Source organism: Vanacampus margaritifer, chromosome 13, assembly GCF_051991255.1.
Source record: "Vanacampus margaritifer isolate UIUO_Vmar chromosome 13, RoL_Vmar_1.0, whole genome shotgun sequence".
Taxonomy (NCBI): Eukaryota; Metazoa; Chordata; class Actinopteri; order Syngnathiformes; family Syngnathidae; genus Vanacampus; species Vanacampus margaritifer.
In genome coordinates, this window is record NC_135444.1 from 2,201,273 (window position 1) to 2,223,210 (window position 21,938).

At 39.8% G+C, this 21,938-nt stretch overlaps 1 protein-coding gene across 1 annotated transcript; it reads right to left on the bottom strand.

The window, feature by feature from the left end:
- Positions 1 to 71: 71 nt before the first annotated feature.
- Positions 72 to 16,380, bottom strand: LOC144062768 (ankyrin repeat and MYND domain-containing protein 1-like). The gene is made up of 20 exons (XM_077584461.1): positions 15,408 to 16,380; positions 15,105 to 15,315; positions 14,484 to 14,630; positions 14,201 to 14,395; positions 11,540 to 11,781; positions 11,210 to 11,426; positions 10,933 to 11,091; positions 9,244 to 9,374; positions 9,131 to 9,134; positions 8,498 to 8,586; positions 8,253 to 8,424; positions 7,973 to 8,113; positions 7,359 to 7,466; positions 5,734 to 5,841; positions 2,427 to 2,549; positions 1,833 to 1,934; positions 1,416 to 1,581; positions 1,286 to 1,358; positions 1,032 to 1,186; positions 72 to 926 (listed from the first exon to the last, which is right to left on the bottom strand). Exons 2-20 carry the CDS (start codon positions 15,279 to 15,281, stop codon positions 760 to 762), a joined length of 2,676 nt encoding a protein of 891 aa, XP_077440587.1. The 5' UTR covers positions 15,282 to 15,315; positions 15,408 to 16,380; the 3' UTR covers positions 72 to 759.
- Positions 16,381 to 21,938: the final 5,558 nt, after the last annotated feature.

Consider the following 21,938-nt stretch of genomic DNA (forward strand, 5'->3'; position numbering starts at 1 on the left):
AGTCATCTTTATATAGCGCTTTCAAACAGCCGTAGTTGTCACAAAGCACAAAGCACAAAATCACATGGTGATTAGGCAATAACTGTTTATTAATCCCATTAGGATTAAATAAAACATTGAATTGTTATAACAAAGTAAGTTGAACCAATAATTCCAAAAAACAAAACAAATAAAGCAGATGAGATGATCTAGAGCTGACAACAGTTTTGAGGTTTTTAATTAGTCCTAGTGTGACATTTTAAAATGACTTAATTTAAAGATTTTTATGTTTCACTATATCTAAAAGTTATTTTCTAGTTTGTTCTTCTGGCTTCACGTAAAATGACAGCAGTAAATACACCTTTAAACATGCCACCCACCCAGAGAAGTCTAAGTAAAAGTTTATATGTGTATTTGTAACTCATTCCTTCCTCCGGCCTGAGGATGGTGCTGTGCAAAAGCTACAAAAGGAGGCAGAGGGGGGGAATCCTCTACAATTTAGATAGTTTTCCATAATAGAAGATTAATAAAAATTTAAAAAAATCCCGCCCCCCTGCAATTTTTGCAGTATCAGTCTCAGTAGATAGTGTGTACTATGTTTTTTTGTTTCACAGTTCAGTTCAAATGCAGAACTATGGCAGTACAAAAACATCAGGATAAAACATTATCTATGAATTGGAAAATACATCGCACAATATGAAGCCTCTTTAAAAATAAAAATAAAAACACTTGACGGGAAGATTGATCAAGTACAAATTAATGAGCAAGTTACACATTCTGTCAGTTGTAGCTGTAGTTTTCATTCAGGCTCAGAGGTTGGTTTTCTTCAGTACCCACGATTTTTAATTGGACATTTGAATATGTGGGGATTTCAATGGATTTCAATACAGTAGTGGGGTCTTGTTGGTTCTGAAACAGGAACATTCTCTCGAAACTGTCAACAGAAGCTGGATAGGGAGAGATAAAAATAATAACAGTCGTACCATTAAGTCATAGTTCATTTTTTTTTCAAATTCCTGAGATTAATTGATAAAACTAGGTCTGATTCACACCTGATTCCTGTAGACACTCTTCCCTGTGTCTCTCATCCCATGCTTTACGTTTACAAGCTGACGAGCAATAGAAAACGCTGTGGCAGTGAGTACAAGCAGTTAGCTTTACGGCAGCAGAGCGACCGCAGTGGTAGCAGAACTTCCATGATGGTGACCTGAGAAAAGATTCAGATTACCTGCAGTCAGTACAGGAAACAAATAATACGAGTATATGTCTGGAGAATATAAGAGGTTTTTGATGTGCGTTAATGTACCTTTGTTTTACTGCTGTGGGAGGTTTTGTTTTATGGCTGGCGTCAGCATCAGTACGAGAAAGGGCGGTTTCACCTGCAAGGAAAAACTTCTCCCTTAAACTGTCACCACAACGACTTTCATTTCACTTACAATTCAGTCGGAGTTCTTTCTCTTTCTCCAGTTGTTCTTTCTCTCTTTGGACAGCAGCCCCTCTCAGCAGATGTCCCATCTTGCTGAGGAGGTGACGCCTTGCTTTGAATGTTTCTCTCTCCTCCATGTTTAGGATGTGGAAGGGTGTGTGGGCAATACGTAAGTCCTAGACGGTAGACAATTATTAAAGTATTCGGTGTAACTAATAACACAATATGACACAATACAAAACAATACATTTAGCTTTTTTTACACCAAAATGTAAACTACAGTAAAACAATTGAAAACAAACTATAAGCATAACAACAATAAACATATTACATTTTCAAAAAGTGAGACCAAATTGTGTTGCTAAATATTCAGATACAGTGATTTGTCATAAATTGGATTTCGTCCAAATTTATGAAGTTGTCCTACCTGGTCGAAGGAGTGATGTGCATAGTCAACCACATTTCCTTTACAATCACCCACGTGGACTGGGTTCAACATATCAGCACCAGACTTTTCTAATATGTCCAACTATGACAAAGACATAAATACACACATCTCAATAGTTCCCTTCTGATTTTTTTTTTTTTTTTTTAACACAACCTCATCAGGTTCACAGGTGAGCTGGAGCTCACTTGAACACTTTGCTGACTTTGGGTGACATGGCCCATCCTGGACTGGTTGCCAGTCTACAAACAACTTTTAATTAATGTAAAATGCATGTTCTTGTAATGTGGAAGCCGTACCCAGAGAAAACCCATGCAACCCATGGAAACGGTGAAAATTTAAGCACCACAAAGGAAGGCCAGGGCTGAATATGGAACTACCATTCATTCACCATGTTGCCAAATCATTTGAGATTTTTGAGGTGGATGGATTTGTTTTGCAAGGCTGAGATTTTTCTTTTCTCTTTTACGAATTTCCAGATGTGGCAGGTGGTTAAAAGACTGCAATAAATATTTTAAATATTGCCTGTATACATTGGCGAATTACTGTATCTATGTGTAGGTAAATAGTAAATACCAGTTTTGTTCTTTTGCCATCCAAGTGGTAGAAGAAGTTAGTGATGAAACATAGGGCATTGCCAACTCCACAACCCAAGGGAAGGTTGGGATCTGCACCTTCTTTTAACAGCGCCTCCACCGCCTGCACAGGGAAAACAACAGATTAAGATAAAGTTGTGATCAAAAGTTGACATACACTTGTAAAGAACATAATGTCATGGCTCTCCTGATTCCAGTTATTTCCATAACTCAGATTTTTCTTTGAGTGATTGCAACAGGGGTGGCACGGTGGTTGACTGGTTGCCTCACAGTGCAGAGGACGTGAGATAGAGTCCGGGCTTCAGCCTTCCTGGGTGGAGTGTGCATGTTCTCCCCGTGCTTGCGTGGGTTTTCTCTGGGTACTCCGGTTTCTTCCCACATTCCAAAGCCATGCATGTCAGGTGGGAGGGTGTCTGGGGCTGGGTTGGGGTGGATGGCAGCGTGAATGGGGGGCGGGGGATCTTCCCTCTCCCCAGCCACCTCAACCAGCTCCACCGGCGGGATCCCAAGGCGTTTCCAGGCCAGCCGAGAGACATAGTCTCTCCAGCGTGTCCTGGGTCGTCCCCGGGGCCTCCTGCTGGTGGGACATGCCCAGAACACCTCTCCAGGGAGGCGTCCAGGAGGCATCCGAACCAGATGCCCGAGCCACCTCAACTGGTTCCTCTCAACGCGAAGGAGTAGCGGCTCGACACTGAGCTCCTCCCGGATGACCGAGCTTCTCACCCTATCTCTAAGGGAGAGCCCGGACAACCTGCGGAGGAAACTCATTTCGGCCGCTTGTATCCGGGATCTTGTTCTTTCGGTCACGACCCATAGCTCGTGACCAATGGTGAGGGTAGGGACGTAGATCGACGAGTAAATCGAGAGCTTTGCCTTTCAGCTCAGCTCCTTCTTTACCACAACGAACCGATACAGAGTCCGCATCACTGTAGACGCTGCACCGATCCGCCTGTCGATCTCCCGATCCAACCTACCCTCACTCGTGAACAAGACCCCAAGATACTTGAACTCCTCCACTTGGGGCAGGATCTCATTACTGACCCGGAGAGGTCACTCCACTCTTTTCTGAGGACCACTGAGGACCATGGTCTTGGATTTGGAGGTGCTGATTTTCATCCCAACCGCTTCATACTCGGCTGCGAACTGCTCCAGCGAGAGTTGGGGATCACGGCTTGAAGAAGCCAACAGCACGACATCATCTGCAAAAAGCAGAGATGCAATGTTGAGGCCATCAAACCGGCCCCCCTAAATGCCTCGGCTGCGCCTAGAAATTCTGTCCATAAAAGTTATGAACAGAATCTGGACAATCTGACAAAGGGCAACCTTGGCGGAGTCCAACCCTCACTGGAAACAAATTCGACTTTCTACTGGCAATGCGGACCAAACTGTGACATCGGTCGTACAGGGACCAAGCAGCCCGTATCAGGGGGCTTGGTACCCCGTACTCCCGAAGCACCCCCCACAGTAATCCCCGAGGGACACGGGCAAACGCCTTCTCCAAGTCCACAAAGCACATGTGGACTGGTTGGGCGAACTCCCATGCACCCTCGAGGATCCTGCCAAGGGTGTAGAGCTGATCCACTGTTCCACGGCCGGGACGAAAACCACACTGCTCCTCCTGAATCCTAGATTCGACTTCCCGACGGACCCTCCTCTCCAGAACCCCTGAATAGACCTTACCAGGGATGCTGAGGAGTGTGATCCCTCTATAGTTGGAACACACCCTGCGGTCCCCCTTCTTAAAAAGGGGGACCACCACCCCGGTCTGCCAATCCAGAGGCACTGTCCCTGATGTCCACGCGATGCTGTAGAGGCGTGTCGACCACGACAGCCCCACAACATCCAAAGCCGTTAGGAACTCCAGGCGGATCTCATCCACCCCCGGGGCCTTGCCACAGAGGAGCTTTCCAACCACCTCAGTGACTTCGACCCCAGAGATAGGGGAGCCCACCTCAGAGTCCCCAGACCCTGCTTCCTCAAAGGAAGATGTGTCGGTGGAGTTAAGGAGGGCTTCAAAGTATTCTCTCCACCGATTCATGACGTCCTGTGGCGAGGTCAGCAGCACCTCATCTCCACTATACACAGTGTTAATGGCACACTGTTTTCCTCCCCTGAGACGCCGGATGGTGGACCAAAATTTCTTCAAAACCGTCCGGAAGTCGTTTTCCATGACCTCACCGAACTCCCCCCATGACCGAGTTTTTGCCTCAGCGACCACCAAAGCTGCCTTCCGCTTGGCCAGCCGGTACCTGTCAGCTGCCTCCGGAGTCCCACAGGCCAAAAGACCCAATAAGACTCCTTCTTCAGCTTGACGGCATCCCTTACCGCTGGTGTCTACCAGTGGGTTCGAGGATTGCCGCCACAACAGGCACCAACCACCTTACGGCTACAGCTCTGATCAGCCGCCTTAACAATGGAGGCGCGGAACATGGTCCACTCGGATTCAATGTCCCCCGCCTCCCTCGGGACAAGGGAGAAGTTCTGCCGGAGGTGGGTGTTGAAAGTCTTTCTGACGGGATTCTGCCAGACGTTCCCAGCAGACCCTCACAATGCGTTTGGGTCTGCCAGCTAGCTTCAGTAGCCGTGGGTCGGACCGCAAAGGCCCCCGCCTTTGGCTGCCACCCAGCTCACTGCGCACCCCAACTATACATACAATAAATTTAAATACATTTTACAAATGTATAATGTCTTAAAAATAATAAAATAAAGTGAATACACGTTAAAGGACAAATAACAAATTCTACACACAGGCACTGTTGAGTCGTCTCACATTGTTTATGAGTCAATATGGATCGAAAGGCTCCAATTGTAATAGGCTCTGAGAGCTTTCGTTCAGTCTGTAAAGATTTCCAGGCTGTGGGGGCAGCAACACTGAATGCTCTCTTCCCTCGTTCAGTTCTGACACGAGGAACAGAAAAATGGAGAATATCACAGGATCGTAATGCATAATATCCTGCAGTTCTCTGTTTAAAAGTCCTTAAATAAAATGCTAAGAAGAGTTTTATTTAAATAAAAATAAATAAAAAAAAGTCAGCCAGTGAGTGTACCTACGTGCACTTAAGGAAGGTAACCCAGATTTAATGTACAAGTCACAATGATGTGTGAGGCGACCATCACCACAACAAACCTTAAGGCACTGTGACAAACAGTGTTTAGACTGAAGACATTTTAGTGAAGCACCCATATACAGCACATCTCCTTAGTCAATAAGTGGCATTCAGGAGTTAGACTGTGAAAGGATTAGTGGAGATTTCAGACTGTCCATTTAAGAGTGTGTGTAATATTACCATATCATTGCCACTTGCTATAGCCAATGAGAGAGGTGAGTGTCCACTCCAGAGGAGGTCTGTTCTGGCTTTATGTGAGAGCAACAGGGATACCACCTTGCTGGCATTCTGGATAAAAATGAACAAACAAACAAACAAATAAATAAATAAATACGGATAAGTCAAACGTGATGCAAAATCACCATTTGTCTGTACACTTTTTCAGATATTCCAGACTTTTCTTGCTTTAGGAGCAAGTTTGGGTACAGAAAATTGTCTTCACTCAAATCTGTTGGCTGACCAAGGAGGAACCCCTTGAAATTGGTAGGTGGGGACACCCACTTATCTTGAAAGCATTATAAATGATGCTATGAAATATCAAAAGTACAGCATAAGATGCCTAGCATCAGTGTGCAGTGAAGAAAATAGTTGTTTCTTGCAGCGTTCCTTGGTCGTGAAATCAACATTACAACAAACTTTTGGATAAATGATTTTATTATACTACTATACTTTTATTACTACTATTACTAATATTTATCATTTAGCAACACAAATCAAAAAGTCCAAATTGGAATTGTGTTCAGCCAACTGAATGGACCCCTGCAAATCAAACTAGCAAAACAGAACGAGAATCTGCAGTAATTTAACAAATCAATAAACCTATATATAAAAAGAAAAAGCAACCACAAATGAAATAAAACAATAATATGCACAACCAAACAGCAACAGGCAAATCAGTCAGGTCAGAATAAACTACAACAGAACGCAAAAGTCCTCCAAAATCAAAGTGGTGGCATATGACCCCAATCAGAGCAAAAATGTAAATAATATATATCTAAATATCCAAACCATCTCAGTCAGATCAAATCGAATCAAATCGAATCGAATCGAATCGAATCGAATCGAATCGAATCGAATCGAATCGAATCAAATGTTATTTATATAGTACCTTTCATACATTAAAATGCAACTCAAAGTTGAACAGATGAGATGGGAATCACAGATTGGTTGGTCTTCTTAGCAAATTCAAGAAATAAGGGCTCCAGTGGGACCGTCACTTGCCTCCGAGGCAAGTTGGCGTGGGTTCGCTTCCCCGCCTGGGAGACTATGTTTGTATGTGTGCGTGTTTGTGGTTTGTGTGAGTGGGTGCAAATTTTTTTTTAAAAAATCAAGAAATGAATCCTATAAGCTCCCAAATTCAGTTGTGCGGCCGATTAAGGACAGTCTAATTTTCTCTAATTCACAAAAATAAAATGTCTCTGATCCAGTGGGTGTGATTTCTAACTAATTACAATTAATCTCCTGGCTAGCAGAGTAGCAAAAGATAGCATATCCTGTATAATTTTATATTGAATATGATTGTGTCTTGCACATGCAGACAGAGGATTCTTCAAATCTCTCATCGCTCCTCCTCAGCCATCATCAGAGCCAGGCCCTTCTCCCAAAGTGACTGAATTGGGCTCAGAGATTCAACACAAACAAGAAACTCTTATTATAGATACGTGAGCTAGAGCCTTTAAAAGCAGGAATCCAAAACCCATCCAAAGCATTGTCAGGCGGTAAAAAAGGAAAACCAGGAAAAGTGTTACTAACAAGGCCTGCATGTTTGTGTGCATATTTGGTCTTTCTGTATTGTTAGTACTCACAGAGTGATCCGTTTCTCGCTGGCAGGCCACATGTAAAGCTGTCCTGCCTCCTTCTTCGGGAAATGGCTTCTCACTGGTGCTCCATGATTTTCTTGCCATTGTGGACACCTGCAAAACAGTCAGACGTGATTAATAATTCTACCAATTTAACTACAAACACACAGTAAATTCTGTAGAGTAAATTTGACTCTATTTAAAGTGGGACCAAATAGACTCAGTTTTAGAGTAATATTTACACTTGGAAGAGAGTAAAATGAAGAATTGGAAAATAAATAAATAAATAAAAGTCAAGAGTTGAGGAACAAACTTACGACTTCAACTTGGGAGACTGCCAATGAGGTCACGCAGCTCCTGCTTTGTGTTAGTATATCGCTCGTGTCAGCTGGAATCTACCTAAACCTAGACCAAAAATGTCTTTGGTCTTTGGAGATCAAAGCTCAGGTAATAGTGTGGCAGTCTCTCAAGCTGAAGGTCGATGGAGGTCGTGAGTTCGTTCCTCAACCCTTGAGTGATTTTTTAATTTTACTCTCTTCCTAGTGTAAATCTTAGCCTACCCACTTTAAATAGAGTAAATTTTACTCCATACAATTTAATGTGCAGATGAATATACACACTTTGCTTGGTTCACAGATTTCCGTCTGGTCACATGCTCGTGCATCTGGGTCAGCTAAAGCATGCAGCACCAGTTCTGTGATTTTGGGACCTTCTGGGCCCGGCAGTGCCGCAGCCACATGTAGAGGATAAAGGCCTGTTTTCTATAACACAATGAAAAGGTTAGCTGACTACATTATCTGTGGAAAGGGGCGAATGCAGGGCAGGAAAGGAGGCATTGGTTGGTGAGAAGTGGTGCCATTTCTAATCAAACAAAGTCTCAGTAACCATATAATTTGTTACCTCAGATGAAAGACAAACATTTGTTTGAGCTCCACACAGAAGAAGTCTCCTGACAGTCTCTGTATCGGCTGCCATAATGGCCAGAAAGAGAACAGGTAAGGGGACTATTGAAGCGTTGGGGTCAGCACCCCGGTCCAACAGCAGCTTCATTGTGTTCAAACGAACACGGTGCCTGGTCACACAAACGCATACAAATGCATGTTTATAGATACAAACGGGGAAAAGTAGAGATGAATGAAACATACTCAAACTTCATGGCAGCCATTCTGCGCACAGTCTCCTGAGTATCAGAATGCTGGGGCAACCCAGTGTGGCTCAGAGCTTCAGCTGCCCCCTGGAGAATTTTATATAAAAAAAATATTTCTATCTGTTTCTGTTTTGCAGCAATTAGCATTAGAATATAGCTAGGTTTCATCAATATTCACATTCCTGGTGAAAACACTGACAAAAAGAGCTTGTTGCAACATGGCCTTTTTTGTAATAACTACGCTTCATGCATTCTCTTCAGTTGAGAGGCTGCATCAAAGCCTTCTGTATGTTCTAGCATACAATACATTAATTTAAAAAAGTATAAATACGTCTTTGGGAGCATGGTAATATTCATAATAGAATGTATTAATAATTTTTGGGAGAAAATGAGTTAAGTAAAGCTTAGCAATAAAGACGATGGCATTTATCGTTTAGAACTGTTTGTTTTCAAACCTTTATTTTGTTAAAAAAAAACAACTTAAGGGCAAAACATTTTAAAACTTCATTATTTATGTTTTTTAAGTGGCTTAGAATGATATTAAATATGCTTTTGTTTTTAGGAATAAACCCTCTCCCACATTTTTGATGATCACTACTCAGCTTTATTTTAATTTGGGTTATGGTGACACAACACTAGATTAAAGAGTTACTGTAAATATTTTTTAATGGCCACTTCATATAAAATGTTTGAGAGCCACTTATGTAATGTAGGTTGTTATAAATGCAGATGTTATATGCCTACTGATCAGAGGTAAGATCCCAGTTGGTCAGAACAGTAGAATTTGTCTGAGGTCTGCTGTTTTGACTAGATGAGTCTGTAGTGAAGTCCTGTGGGCTGGTCTGTAGTGGTTTTCCACAATATGACATCAAATCCTGACGAGACATGGAAAAATATGACGAGTCATGGCTCAATTATAGATATAGGCCCAATTGTTCAAAACTTGGTTATATCTTTAAAGGATCTTTGTGCAGTTTGTCACTTGTTTACTCACGACTGCCACCTCTGGCACAAAGCGTACCTGCATAATCTGTGTCAGGCCCGTTCATGGTGCGCGTGCGAGTACGTGCACGATCTTCAAGCGACAGCCACAGCTGACAAATGAAGATATGACTTCAGATGAGGTAAGAAAAACTCCACCCCTCCCCTTCGCAAAGGAACTGTGGAGTGTGTGGGGTCTGCACACTCTACTATAAAGGGCAGATAAAAGCTGATAGGTACAGTCAGAGTAAAATAGTCAGAGTAAAACAGTCAGGGCTCTCCGTACTCATCTGGGCATTGGTGGAGCATGCATGATGTAGAAAAGCTTCAACATGACCTTTTTAAACTTTTTATCCACTGGTTAAGTAGATTTAAGCGACCATTAACTTTAAAAGCACTGTTTTCTTGCTGTTCAAAACTCTGTTAACTTTAACCGGCTGTTAACTTGCTGTTAAAGTTAATAAACCTAAGGAGCACCGCTAACATTTTAACAGTGTGGTTTACTCTGCGTTTGTAGCTAATGCTGCCGTCTTGATGCCCGTTGAGCGCAAGAAAAAGAGTCTATCGAGGGTTTGATTTTGACATTGGTGATTATTCTGATGAAGAGTTACGCACACGCTAGCGCTTAGCTGTAATACAATGCCAAGTCTCATATTGAGTCAAAAGAGAACCAATAAAATGTTTTTTATATAAAAATAAAAAGTTTTTAAGACGAGTTCTAAAAGTGGACGGAGAGGGGACTTGCCCAACATTTAGTGGGAGGTGATTCCAAAGAGAGGTTACCTGTGATTATTCTTGTTAGCTTTCACGTCAATAATCAGACAACAACCCTGTGAATAGTGGCTAATTATTTAAATTTTATTTTAATTTAATATAATAATAATTATTATTTTTAAATTAATTTTACTTTAAAATAATAATTACAAATATTAGATGAAAAATACACACATAGAAGTATGTAAATACAAAAACAAGACAAATAAATCTAAACTATGCTATCAAAATATTACACAAAAATACAAATCAGTCAAAAATACAAATGTTAGACAAAAAAAACATTTGACAAAAATGTGAGAAACCAAATCATACAAAACATGCAATATTATATGCGACAAAAATATTGGCAAAAATATGACACAAAATATTCACTGAAAAGACACACAGTAGAATTATTTTTATAATGAATAATTTTAAAAAAAAAATCACAAAAACTCATGAATTGTTTCAACCATTGATTGAATAATGTTTTATTCGACAGCAGAAAAGTTCCTGCTTTTTTAAATGTAATCGGCGAGTGCCAAGGGTTGTTTGGACAGTATGCATTTCTTTTGCCGACCCGGAAGTAAACAAAAAGAGCAATTGTGGGATATAATAACCAAGAATTGAACAACCAGGCCATAGTTGTTACATTGAGAAATGCTTGTTAAAAACAAAACAAAAAATGAATGGTACCTGTGTTTGGGTTCGGGGTCCAGAAAGAAAGTAGAAAGGCTGACAAGGATAGTAGAGGACATGACACACCGACAATGCTGATAATCCCTCACAATTCACCTTGTCAATATTAGCACCCATGTCTAACAATAGGTGGATTACATCATCATGGCAGTTTACCTGGAGAACACAAAAAATAGCAACACTTGTCAGCACAGATTACAATCACAAAATAAGCAGCTAATTTGAAAAAGAAAGGAGATAAGGAGAATAAAGAAGAAAAATAAGTTGATTTGACCACAGCAGCAATCAAAGCAGTATGTCCCTGAGAATCTGCTACATCCGGGTGAACAAGGCCATCCAGGAGGATATTCAACACAGCCTGCCGTTCTCCTCTGGATGCTTGCTGGATCAACAGTTCTGATGCTACTTCCAAAGGTCCTTTAGGACTGAAACCATCCTTTTTTAATGAAAGAACTTCTGCTACATCCCAGTCCAAAGTTTCAGCTTGTCGCCTGAGAGACACAAAAAGACACAAATTGCAACACATTTTCATTTTCAAAAATATTTTTATGCAGGCTTTCCTTTTTGTAAATACAGTATTGTGTACAAACAAATTGCATATAACCTGTGTTTGTGAATATGCAACAGCATTTTGGCCGGTAATGGCAGCGTGGATAGTGGATCTCGTTTGTGGCCTTCATACGGCTGAGAATCAGGTTCACACAGCTGGCCGAAAAAATGCTGGTCAAGGTCTCTTCTAATACCCGAGGGCAATGGAAGGTGGTCACCATCTTTGGAATAATTCTCAATCCCGGAAGGGAGTATAGTAAAGTCATCATAAAGCAGCAAATTGTCATCTTTCTCTATCTAAAGGAGTGGAAACATTGAAGTGAGTTATATGGGAAAACTACAAGCTGAACTCTGAAAAATTGAAAAATACATGTCATTATTATTATCATTATTCTTATATATTTATTTATCTTTTAATGATTGTATATTATTATTTATTTAGTGCTGTCTCTAGCACATAGCCTACAAATTACATTGAAAAATATGTGGACAATGACAGTAACTTGTTTTTCTTTTAAAAGGAAAGTCAAGTCAGAAATGTTCTTTACAATATTATGTATTACTGAATGCGCTCCCACTATTGTGATTAATCTTGCTTTTGTGGAGTATTAATAAAGCAGAAAATTGCACCCATTTTTATCCATCTCAGGGGGCAGCCATTTTGCCTGTATAGATAGATAGCCACTTGCTGTCGACTGAAAATGACATCACAGTGCCTACCTCAGGTCTCAGGTAACTGGGGCTGTGTCCAAATTTGTGAGCTGCATCCTTAAAGGCTGCATTTGACAGCCACATGACATAACAACCGGCACGCCTCAAACGCACGGCAGTGTCCAAATTCACGTGGCCTTCAAATCAGGCCTCTGCTTCCATGGAGATGGGCCCTGAGCAAAGATTCCGTCACTGCTGCTGGCTGCTGTTTGGTCAATGGCGAATATTCACGAGTGAGCGCCAGACTCTGCATTTCCATTTCCGCTCCCACCGGACTCACGTGCAGCTGTGTTCAAATTAACTGAATGCATGTCCAAATTCGCCACAGTTCATTTATGCAGTCCAAGGAGGATCCATGAGGAGGAGCCTTGGAAGGACCCAGCCTGTGCAGGGTCTTCGAGGAATCAGTCTACGAATTTGGCCACAGCTTGAGGTTGGATTTGGTCATGATGGCCAGCTGAGCCCTTGGACACAGTGTTGTCATTTTCAGTCAACAGCAAGTGGCAAAATGGCCGCCCCCGTGAAATTGATTTTTCAGTTTAATTCATATTCCAAAAATGCAATATTAATCAGAATGCCATGTGTTTAAACTAATGGGGGCGCATAGAACATATTGTAAAGAAACATTTTGACTTGACTTCCACTTTAATTTTGCGGCCACATTTGAAATGCTAAAGATGTGATTAAAATGCACATTTGGCACATTTGTAAATACACCATAACCTGCCCAAAGTCTTTTTTTCAGTTTCAAAGCCATTGTGGTGGTGTACAAAGGACAAATCATAAAATCTCTTTCAATGTCCAAATACTTCTCTATGTAGCTGTATGTAAGAATGTAAAGTTACATTCTTTGACCAAGACTCTTAAGATGTGATCATATTGATATTCATTTTCTTCATCCTAATGTCATATATATGCTGAAAACAGCTACATTCATTATTCACCAAATTAGTTATATGCATGGATTGTGTCTTAACATACTAAATATGTTAACCATTAGGCCACTAAGCATCGTCTTCTTGAGCTATTAAATCCAATTTGTCCGATAACAAATTCCTTGCTAACTTAATCTTGGTCATTGGCCACAAAGTGATTCTCAAATTTTGTTCCAAACAAATAAATTATCCAAATTAGGGATAATAATTGAATTCATTTCTACAAAAATTCAGAGGGTTTCATGCATGCTGTTTTCATATTTAGAAATACGATGACATCCTGAACACACGTCCACAGATCTCAGAATATGTCTGCCTGTACCTCGATCAAAGCCGCCAAAATCGCATTACACCACCCGAGCCACAACTTAGACCTGCTTTCACCTGGTCTAAAATATAGTCTACCTTCTGTCAAAGTGTAAAAGAAAAGGCCCTCGGTCCACCAGAATGGCCAGCATGGCGCAGCGTGGTCTGTCAAATTCTCAAAAACTAGACTTGCTTCAGCACAAAAATTAAGAGGTGCCAGTTTTTATGGCTGAGAGCTGTCTACAAAAATAGGGCCCTAAATGTTAGTGTTAAGAAAAAAAATATTTTCGTATTCTGCCATCAACAACAAAACAATTAAATTACATTACTTACACTTGGTAAATACGATGAGAAAATGAACTCAAAATCTTAACTAAGCATGGATTCCCCTCATTGTTGATCAATGAAATTAAGTCTAATGGCCATCCCTAACCAGTAACCACTTATCATATTTACTTCAGATTCACACATTAGAGAGTAATGTATCCTAATGAAAAGTAAAAATAAAAATTTTAAAAAGGCAAAAATTAATGTTCGTATCCACATTACAAACTGATACAGGACAATGATGTACTGTATATACAAGCTATTTTACTTTCAAATATGGAAGGTCTGCAATGAGTAATACTTTGTTGAACTCAACCAATGTTTACAACAAGCATTATCGTTACACAATACTTCAGTATTATACAGTGCTTACTGCTTGGTAGTTCTTTCTTTTTTTTCTAATACTGTTTAAAACGTATTATAGGTGGGTATTTTACCTGACTCTGAGAACCCGAGACAGTAGTTTGCTCCAAGTAGGCAGCATATTCAGTTAAGTTTTTCAGGCTGAAGCTCCCTTGTACAGAGTTACACATTTGTATCAGATGCTTCCCGTGCCATAGACCTATATCTTGACATCCTGATGGCTCACTAAGCACACCTGGACCAAACCTCTGGTCAGCATGATACAAACCCTGAAAAGGAGAGGAGGATCTAGTTGGTGTATGAAGTATTTGTGCTTGGTTACCTCCCACCATTGAAAGTGCATTTCATTCGGGTTACCTTAAATGTGGCTCCATCAGGAAAAATATGTTTTCCATATCCTTCTCTCCAGTTAAGGTAGAATTTGCCAATGAATTTGTTGCCCGTGCGCCAACAGTACATTCCATCACCATGCCTGTAGTCTTTGTAGAAAGAGCCCTCATAGAACTGCACACAGCAGATATTTGAAGGATGTTATCTTTTGACTCTCAATTAGGCACACTTTCACAAGTTAATGTTAACAATACTTTACAGGACACTTATACTATATTCTCCATTTACAAATATAATAATGATATATACTGTATATATATATATATTAATAATAATAACACAATTGACATTGTCAGAGAGGTTTTCTGTATTTTACCTGGTTCAATAAAATGGGCGAACTGGTGAACGGGCCTGAGTATAACCACTACATTAAACATGCAATAAAACCTGACAAAACTGAGTTCATGACACGGGTTTGTAATTAGGTATCTTTAACTTGATGGACCAAACGAAATGTCCTATGAATAAATGTGTTCGAAAGCACAAGCTGGTGAGAAACCTGAACATTTGTGGACAGCGCGTAAAAAGAAGTCGACTTCGTACACGGTGGAATGGAGAGAGCCACATGAAGTCGAGGTAATTAATTACCTCTTCATTTTTCCAGGTGTACCTCCCCTTGCCGTGTTTGAGGCCATTGACAAATTCGCCTTCATATTTGGAGCCGTCGAGAAACTCCTGGGCACCAAAACCTTGCCGACTCCTTGCCCGCCGCTCTTCTCCATCTTGGCCCCTGCGCGCAGTAACACCTTGTCCGCTTGACAACATTTGGAGCGGAGACTTGTTTTAGACGGAAAAAAATCTGCCACACGAGTAAAATGATAGGTAACATATATTAACTGTGTTCGATTGTAATGTGCGTTTGCTCTCGAAAAGTTGTCTTTTTTTATATACCTCTCAGATTCGCACTTGGAACTTTCCTGGTTGTCTTGACAACTACAGTATTTGTATTTGAATCCTGTGCGGATGTTGACGCGATGCGCATGTGCAAACTGTGAGCACTAGTTAAGGAAAATGAATTTTGAGTCTCGTGTCCCTTTAAGGTCTACAGAAGCGTATTGCATTCACTTGAAATAAAACCTCCTGTTTTTCTGATTTTTTTGGGGGGTTGCTTTGTTTTTTTGAGTATTTTTTTTATTTTCTGTTTTTCTGAATATTTTTTTCCTGTTTTACTTAAATATTTTTTCAGAAAAACAGGCTGAAAAAAATTATTCAGAAACACAGGAGGAAAATTTATTCAGAAAAACTTGGGGAAAAAACGGTGAAAAAAAATATTCCGAAAAAGAGAGCTGGTGTTCTGTTTTTCGGAGTAAAATTTTTTTTGAGCTCTGAACTCCAATTGACTTGTTACAGACTCGCTAATAGCGGAAGCGGACACTTTCCCGCATACCTCCAACGTACCTTCTGGCTCAGTTAAGGTAAGACATGTACCTTAATTAGTAACACACACACTATTATTAATGTCTTAGTGTAAGGTAGGTATATAATTTCGATCGGCAGTAAGCTTTTAGTAAGCTAACGTTTGGTTAAATAATGCCCAGCGGGATTTAGGCGTGATTCCCGCTGGGCCTTGATCATCCTTCACTTGACAAAAGTAGAACGAGCCATTCGTCATAACGTCGTTTATATGCAAGTACAGTATGCACTACTACGCTCCCGTACCTTAGGTTGAACGAGCCGTATGTAGGCTACGTCGTAACGTTACATGCTAAATATACGCAAACACTATGCTTAACGAGATAACGTCGTTAGGGTGACCTTATTCCCATTTCCACAAAAAGAGGACACTCGCCCCGGCCTTGAAATTGTGGTACCAGTCGCAGCTACAAAGTGCACTTCACCTCCTATAAGTCACGTAATGCCAACCGGACATTTCATGAATTTATGAAAGGACTTTAAAAAAAAAAAAGGTCTGTCCTCCCAAAAGTTAATTATTATTATGGCTCATATGAGAATCGTAACATATTGTTTAGCACGGGACACCTGTTTTAAGCATGTAACGATGAGGAAGGACGTTGCAAAGCCCTGATCTTGATGAACTATTTTCTAATTGATCATTAATAATAACAAAAGTAAGAATACTACTAAAACCCTACTCTGACATGTTGGCTTTAGTCTAATGTACTATTAATATAATAGTATTGTTAATGAATAAACTTTGACACACAAAAGGACACACAACACAAACCAGTTTGATTGGTGATTTGAGTGAGCACAATATTTACTGTGAGGTTGACTTTGAAATGATTATTCATATAGATTTGGCCTTTTCCTGTATTTTTGTAGTGCTAGCTGCAATGGCTGCATCATCAACCCCTGGCCTCCCACAAGATGATGGTCTGTGGGCATTTTTACGCAACAGAGGTGTTCCTGAGGAGCACATTCAGAAAATGCAGCAGAATCATGTAAGTCACAGGAAATTTGTTCCTGCAAAGCTACATGTAGTATTTTGTACCTTCCAACAATGCAGCTTGATGTAGAGACATCACTGCTATACAAATGAATATACAAACTATTTGCTTTATTTATTTATTTTTACAGGATTGGTTTTAAATATCACGTTTTAAAATTATTTTATGACATATTTTCAGAACAAATAGGTGTGTTCTGTACAGTCAAAGTAAGACTAAGGGTCATCATTGCATTTTTCCAGTATAGGAATGTGCAATAAATGAATCACGCTTGATAACTTAGAGATGCACTGTAGACATCATGGTCATGCAAATTACTTACATGGTGTAAGAACAGTTAGAACAACACGTTCACTATCATGCTAAAGTAACTACAGGTGCAACAATTAGTTGATGGGTTATCACTTATCTATTTAAACGGTTATTATGAGAAGTTTTTTTTTTTACTTAAAATTGTCCAAATCTTGTTATTTCAACAGTTAATGATCAATGATTTCTAATAGTCTTCCATGAACGCAGACTGATCGGCTTTGCGCTTAATCAAAATACTCTCACACATCTGTCAGCACGTCAGCCATGCCCCACCATTCGCCGCACGCACTCACTCACACATATGACGAAGACAACCCAAAGGGGACAACAATATTACCAGCACCTGACTAAATACACATTTTTTGTTTTCATAAACAAAAGCAATTGTTAGGTCTAGTTAACTGGCCTGTCATTTCTGTTAGGTATCATTTTCTATTATGGTTTGATAATGCAAAAATGTTTTTTCATCGATACGATAATCAGAAGAGTAATATATTTTCAAAAACAATCCATAGCTGCAGCCCCAAAATTAACACATTTTACCTTAGAAAAATACTTGCAACCACAGCTTTGAGTAGATTCAGGAGCTGATGGGTACTGCACTGTTACAGGATTATAAGATATACATTTGCAAAACAAAATGAACTTCTGTAAATTGGTGTAGACCTTACACTTTATTGGGAACAGCACTTTTCACATGTAGTGTCATCAGGTTCTCTCAGTTATGGTCTACGTATTCTCTATTACTTGTATAAAAATAGTTCTAAACGTATATGTCAGATGTTATATCAGCAGAATCAGCACACTACATTATTGCCAGCTTCATAATCTGTTTTTCTATTGTTTCATACTGTCTATTGTGTTATTATTTGCACTGATGATTGGTTGTCTTGCCCATAAGTAAATAGTCTTGGACATAAAGTTTCAGATTTTCATGTCTAATGTATATATTTTTGTTTTTTATTGTAGATTGACAGCTCAATAATTGGAGAAATGGATGCTGCTGCTTTGGCGTCTTACATTCCAATCTATGGTGACAGGATTGCCACAAGACGTTTCTCTATGGAAAAACAAAGAAGAGGTGAAGATGATACAAGAAGACTTTCCCTGTTAAAAAAAAACGTACTAAAAAATGGTCACAATGAGCAACAAAGTCTATGATCAAGGTTTTGAGGGGAAGAATACAGTGCAACCACAAAATGTGTGTCTAAAAAAATAACAAGAGAGCCTGGGAGACAACCATAAAAATAGAATTAGGATGGATACATGACAACAGACAAGTCAGAAAACGCAGTGGTGGAGGAACCAGAGTTGTTGAAATTAACAAGAATGCCACTAAGATTGAGTTTCTGTCACAAGCTAAACAACTGTTTTTCCCTAATGAGAAGTCAATAATGGGAACGTAGGAAGAGGTCAGTCATATCATAGTTGACTTTCAGGAAGCACAAGTTGATGAGGATGTTAGTGTGCGTGACTATTATGACATACACAAATTTGTTTTATTAAGATTTTATTTGTTTACAAAGACCATAACTGGTGAAGCTGACCCAGAAGAAGTAGCTGAAGTAGTGATAAATGAGCAACATGACAACACGACAGAATGTGGACAAGAGAAAGACACAATGGAAGAGGTGGAGCAACAGACACAGAAAAGTCATGACAGTGAAAGTCCAATACATAAAGTCAAAGATGATGATCTGAGCACTGCCATGATGTCAGCTGTTGTCTCTACTGCATCTGTTCAGATTATTGATCTTTCATCTTTGTGTGATACATCAGTTGTCAGTTTTTGCTCTTTGGCAGGTGGTCCATTTTTCGGTGATCTTGATGATACACTCATACATGAGCCAAACCTTGCAATAGAAGATGAACAAATGTGCATCCCCACCTACTCCTCAACTCCTACTGATGTTATGGCAGTTTCTGTTAGACCACCAAGTCCTGCCTATGAAGTTGTATATGTGAATGTGAAACTTCACAGAGTAACGCTCCTCGAAGAACTGATTGCCCAGTTCAAGGATGAAGCAATGATGACCTACTCTGTGAAATAGAGCTTCATTGATAAAATGGGGGCAGATGCTGATGGCGTGTCCAGAGATGTATACGCTGCCTTTTGGACAGAATTCCTAGACTGTGCAGCTGAAGGTGCAGATGTGAGGGGGCCATCACTCTCTGCAAAATGGCAAGAGGAGGGATGGAGGTCTGTTGGTAGGATATTGGCCAAGGGACTGGAGGGCCATGGGTATTTCCCATTTCGGCTGGCACAAGCTTTTACAGCAGCAGTTGCATTTGGTGAACATGCTGTTTCATGTGATGTACTGTTTGACTCCCTGATGCTGTATCTTAGTCAGTCTGAGCGTGACCTCCTGTCCACTGCTTTGCAAGAGGCTGTTGTCGGTGAAGATGAGGAAGACTTTATAGATCTTATGGATCGCATGGGTGTAAGAACAATACCAAAAAAAGATAACCTGAGAGCTATGCTTATTCAGGTCGCCCACAAGCAGCTCATTCAGAAACCAAAGTATGCACTTGATAATATCTCAGAGGTTGCAGGGCCAATACTTAGGGAATTTTTCCCCAATGTACCGGATATGAAGAAGCTGTATGACAAGATTAAACCAACAACACGGAAGGTGATTAAGATGTTAACAGCTTCTCCAGATACTGCAGCAGAGAACCAAAGTTGGCAATTTTTACATCAGTACATAAGGGCATTGGATGAAACTGGTCTCTGAAAGCTGATAAGATTTCTGACTGGGTCTGATGTTATTTGTGTTAAACAAATTCAAGTCATTTTCAACTCATTGGACGGATTAGCACGGCGGCTTATTGCCCATACTTGTGGCCCAACTGTGGAGCTGCCATCAACCTATAACAGCTACCCTGAGCTTTGAGCTGAAATGGAGGCTATATTGTCCAGCAACTCTCTTGCAATGGACATTGCTTAAAAGTGGTGTTCACACGTTTCTCTTCCACAGCCATATGAGCAATGCATGTTTGGAATTTTTGAATGTGGGATAGAGAATGTTAAGAAAGATTTGTTCAGTTCAAGAGTTCTGTGATTAATGCCAAAACAGTAACATACACAGATTTACTGAGACAGTTTTTGTTATCAGAGCATGTAAATAGTCTATTGCTGGCATCAAGTGGAAACCTCCTGTCCAAATTTGGTGATTTTAAAATTTTTCACAAATTTTATATTATTGGTTAGTCTCCAGGTATTTTAACAATTGATTGACCAATCTAAAGTGTTGCGTGCTGCTTTTAACAATGCAATGACAATGGCTCAACAAACTTTCTTTTTTTTTTGATTCCTGGAAAGTAATGGTTTTGGAGTTGTGGGGATTCCACCCGATGCCAGCAAAATATGACTACCTCTGGGGCTGTGTGATAAGCAAGCATTGGTTAGTTGACTTGTTATTTTGGATACTTTATCAGCAGTCAATAACACACTTTTGTTTTCAGTCTAGGATGAGAATTAAAAATACCTCTGTTATATTTTCCACTGTTAAATAATGCAAGTTGAAACACTACCTCATATCAGATGTTAATATTGACAGCATATGTGGATCTGTTAAATTAAAAGGTACTTTTGATTTATTAAAAAAATTTTTCGTGTCTATATTGTTGAGTCATGTAGTTCAGGAATCATACTTTCTGAGACGATGTTTATGTTTGTACTACAGTGTGAACATTGGTCATGTTTCTTTTGGTGCTTTTATTGCAAAAGGTTACTTACATGTATCAAATGTATGCAAACTCAGGTCAAGATGCTTGCTCTAATAAAAGCTATTCATACAGTATGCTTCATTTGCTGAAAGTTTATTGGCAACTGCTTTTTAACAAATGAATACAGCGACATTGCATTCAAATACACATACCATCTATTGCACCATTGATGCAGATTCCGTACGGTTTGAGTTTGTCATAAGAGTCTACATGCCACAAAACGTTTGGGCCTGGATTCTGGTAGATACGGCGCCTCAGTTGCACACCATGCGGATCCAGTATTTTCATCAGTATCCTGATTGTTTCTTGAGTCATACACAGCCTGAATGCATTTCAAATGCATAATTTTGTAGCCATGGAGCATGCCATATCTATCCAACTGATCCTGGACAAACATTGCTACATTTAGCAGATCTGAATGGGCTTTCCTCCTGAACAAATGCAAAGTTCTCAGGTGCCTGCGTAAAGTCGACAAACTAATAATGATACCGTCTAAATGACTCAAACACAGGACTATCTCCCAGTGCCTTAAACCCATATCAAAATAAAACTTGATTAAACTAAATAAGATGGTCATGTTTACTTACTGGCTCTCAATAAAGGAATGAATGTGTATACTGTATTGTGGTTTGTTCTCTAATCTTTGAGGGAAAACCCCTTAAAAAAATATTCAGAAAAACAGAGAGAAAATAATATAAAAAAAAAACTGAAAAATATTAATTTTATAAAACAGGGAAAAATTACTCAGAAAAACAGAACAAAAAATATTCAAAAAAACAGGGGAAAAAATACTCAAAAAAAAAACAACGCTCCCTCAAAAAAAGTAGTCAGAAAAACAGGACTTTTTTTTTCCCAAGTGAATGCAATACGTGTTTACATTTATTTACATTTATGTATATAACATTTTGCTAATTAGCAGATTACAAGGGCTTTCTCATTGTCATCTTTTAATACATTTAATTTGTAATGCACT

Bases quoted from the DNA above. Each gene is read 5' to 3' on its own strand.
- LOC144062768 (XM_077584461.1), bottom strand. From the start codon at position 15,281: ATGTTGTCAAGCGGACAAGGTGTTACTGCGCGCAGGGGCCAAGATGGA. The intron at 14,396-14,483 runs GTAACCCGAATG...TCTCCTTTTCAG, and splicing joins CTGATGGAGCCACATTTAAG to GGTTTGTATCATGCTGACCA. The intron at 9,375-10,932 runs GTACCATTCATT...ATGTCTCGTCAG, and splicing joins GACCCCGAACCCAAACACAG to GATTTGATGTCATATTGTGG.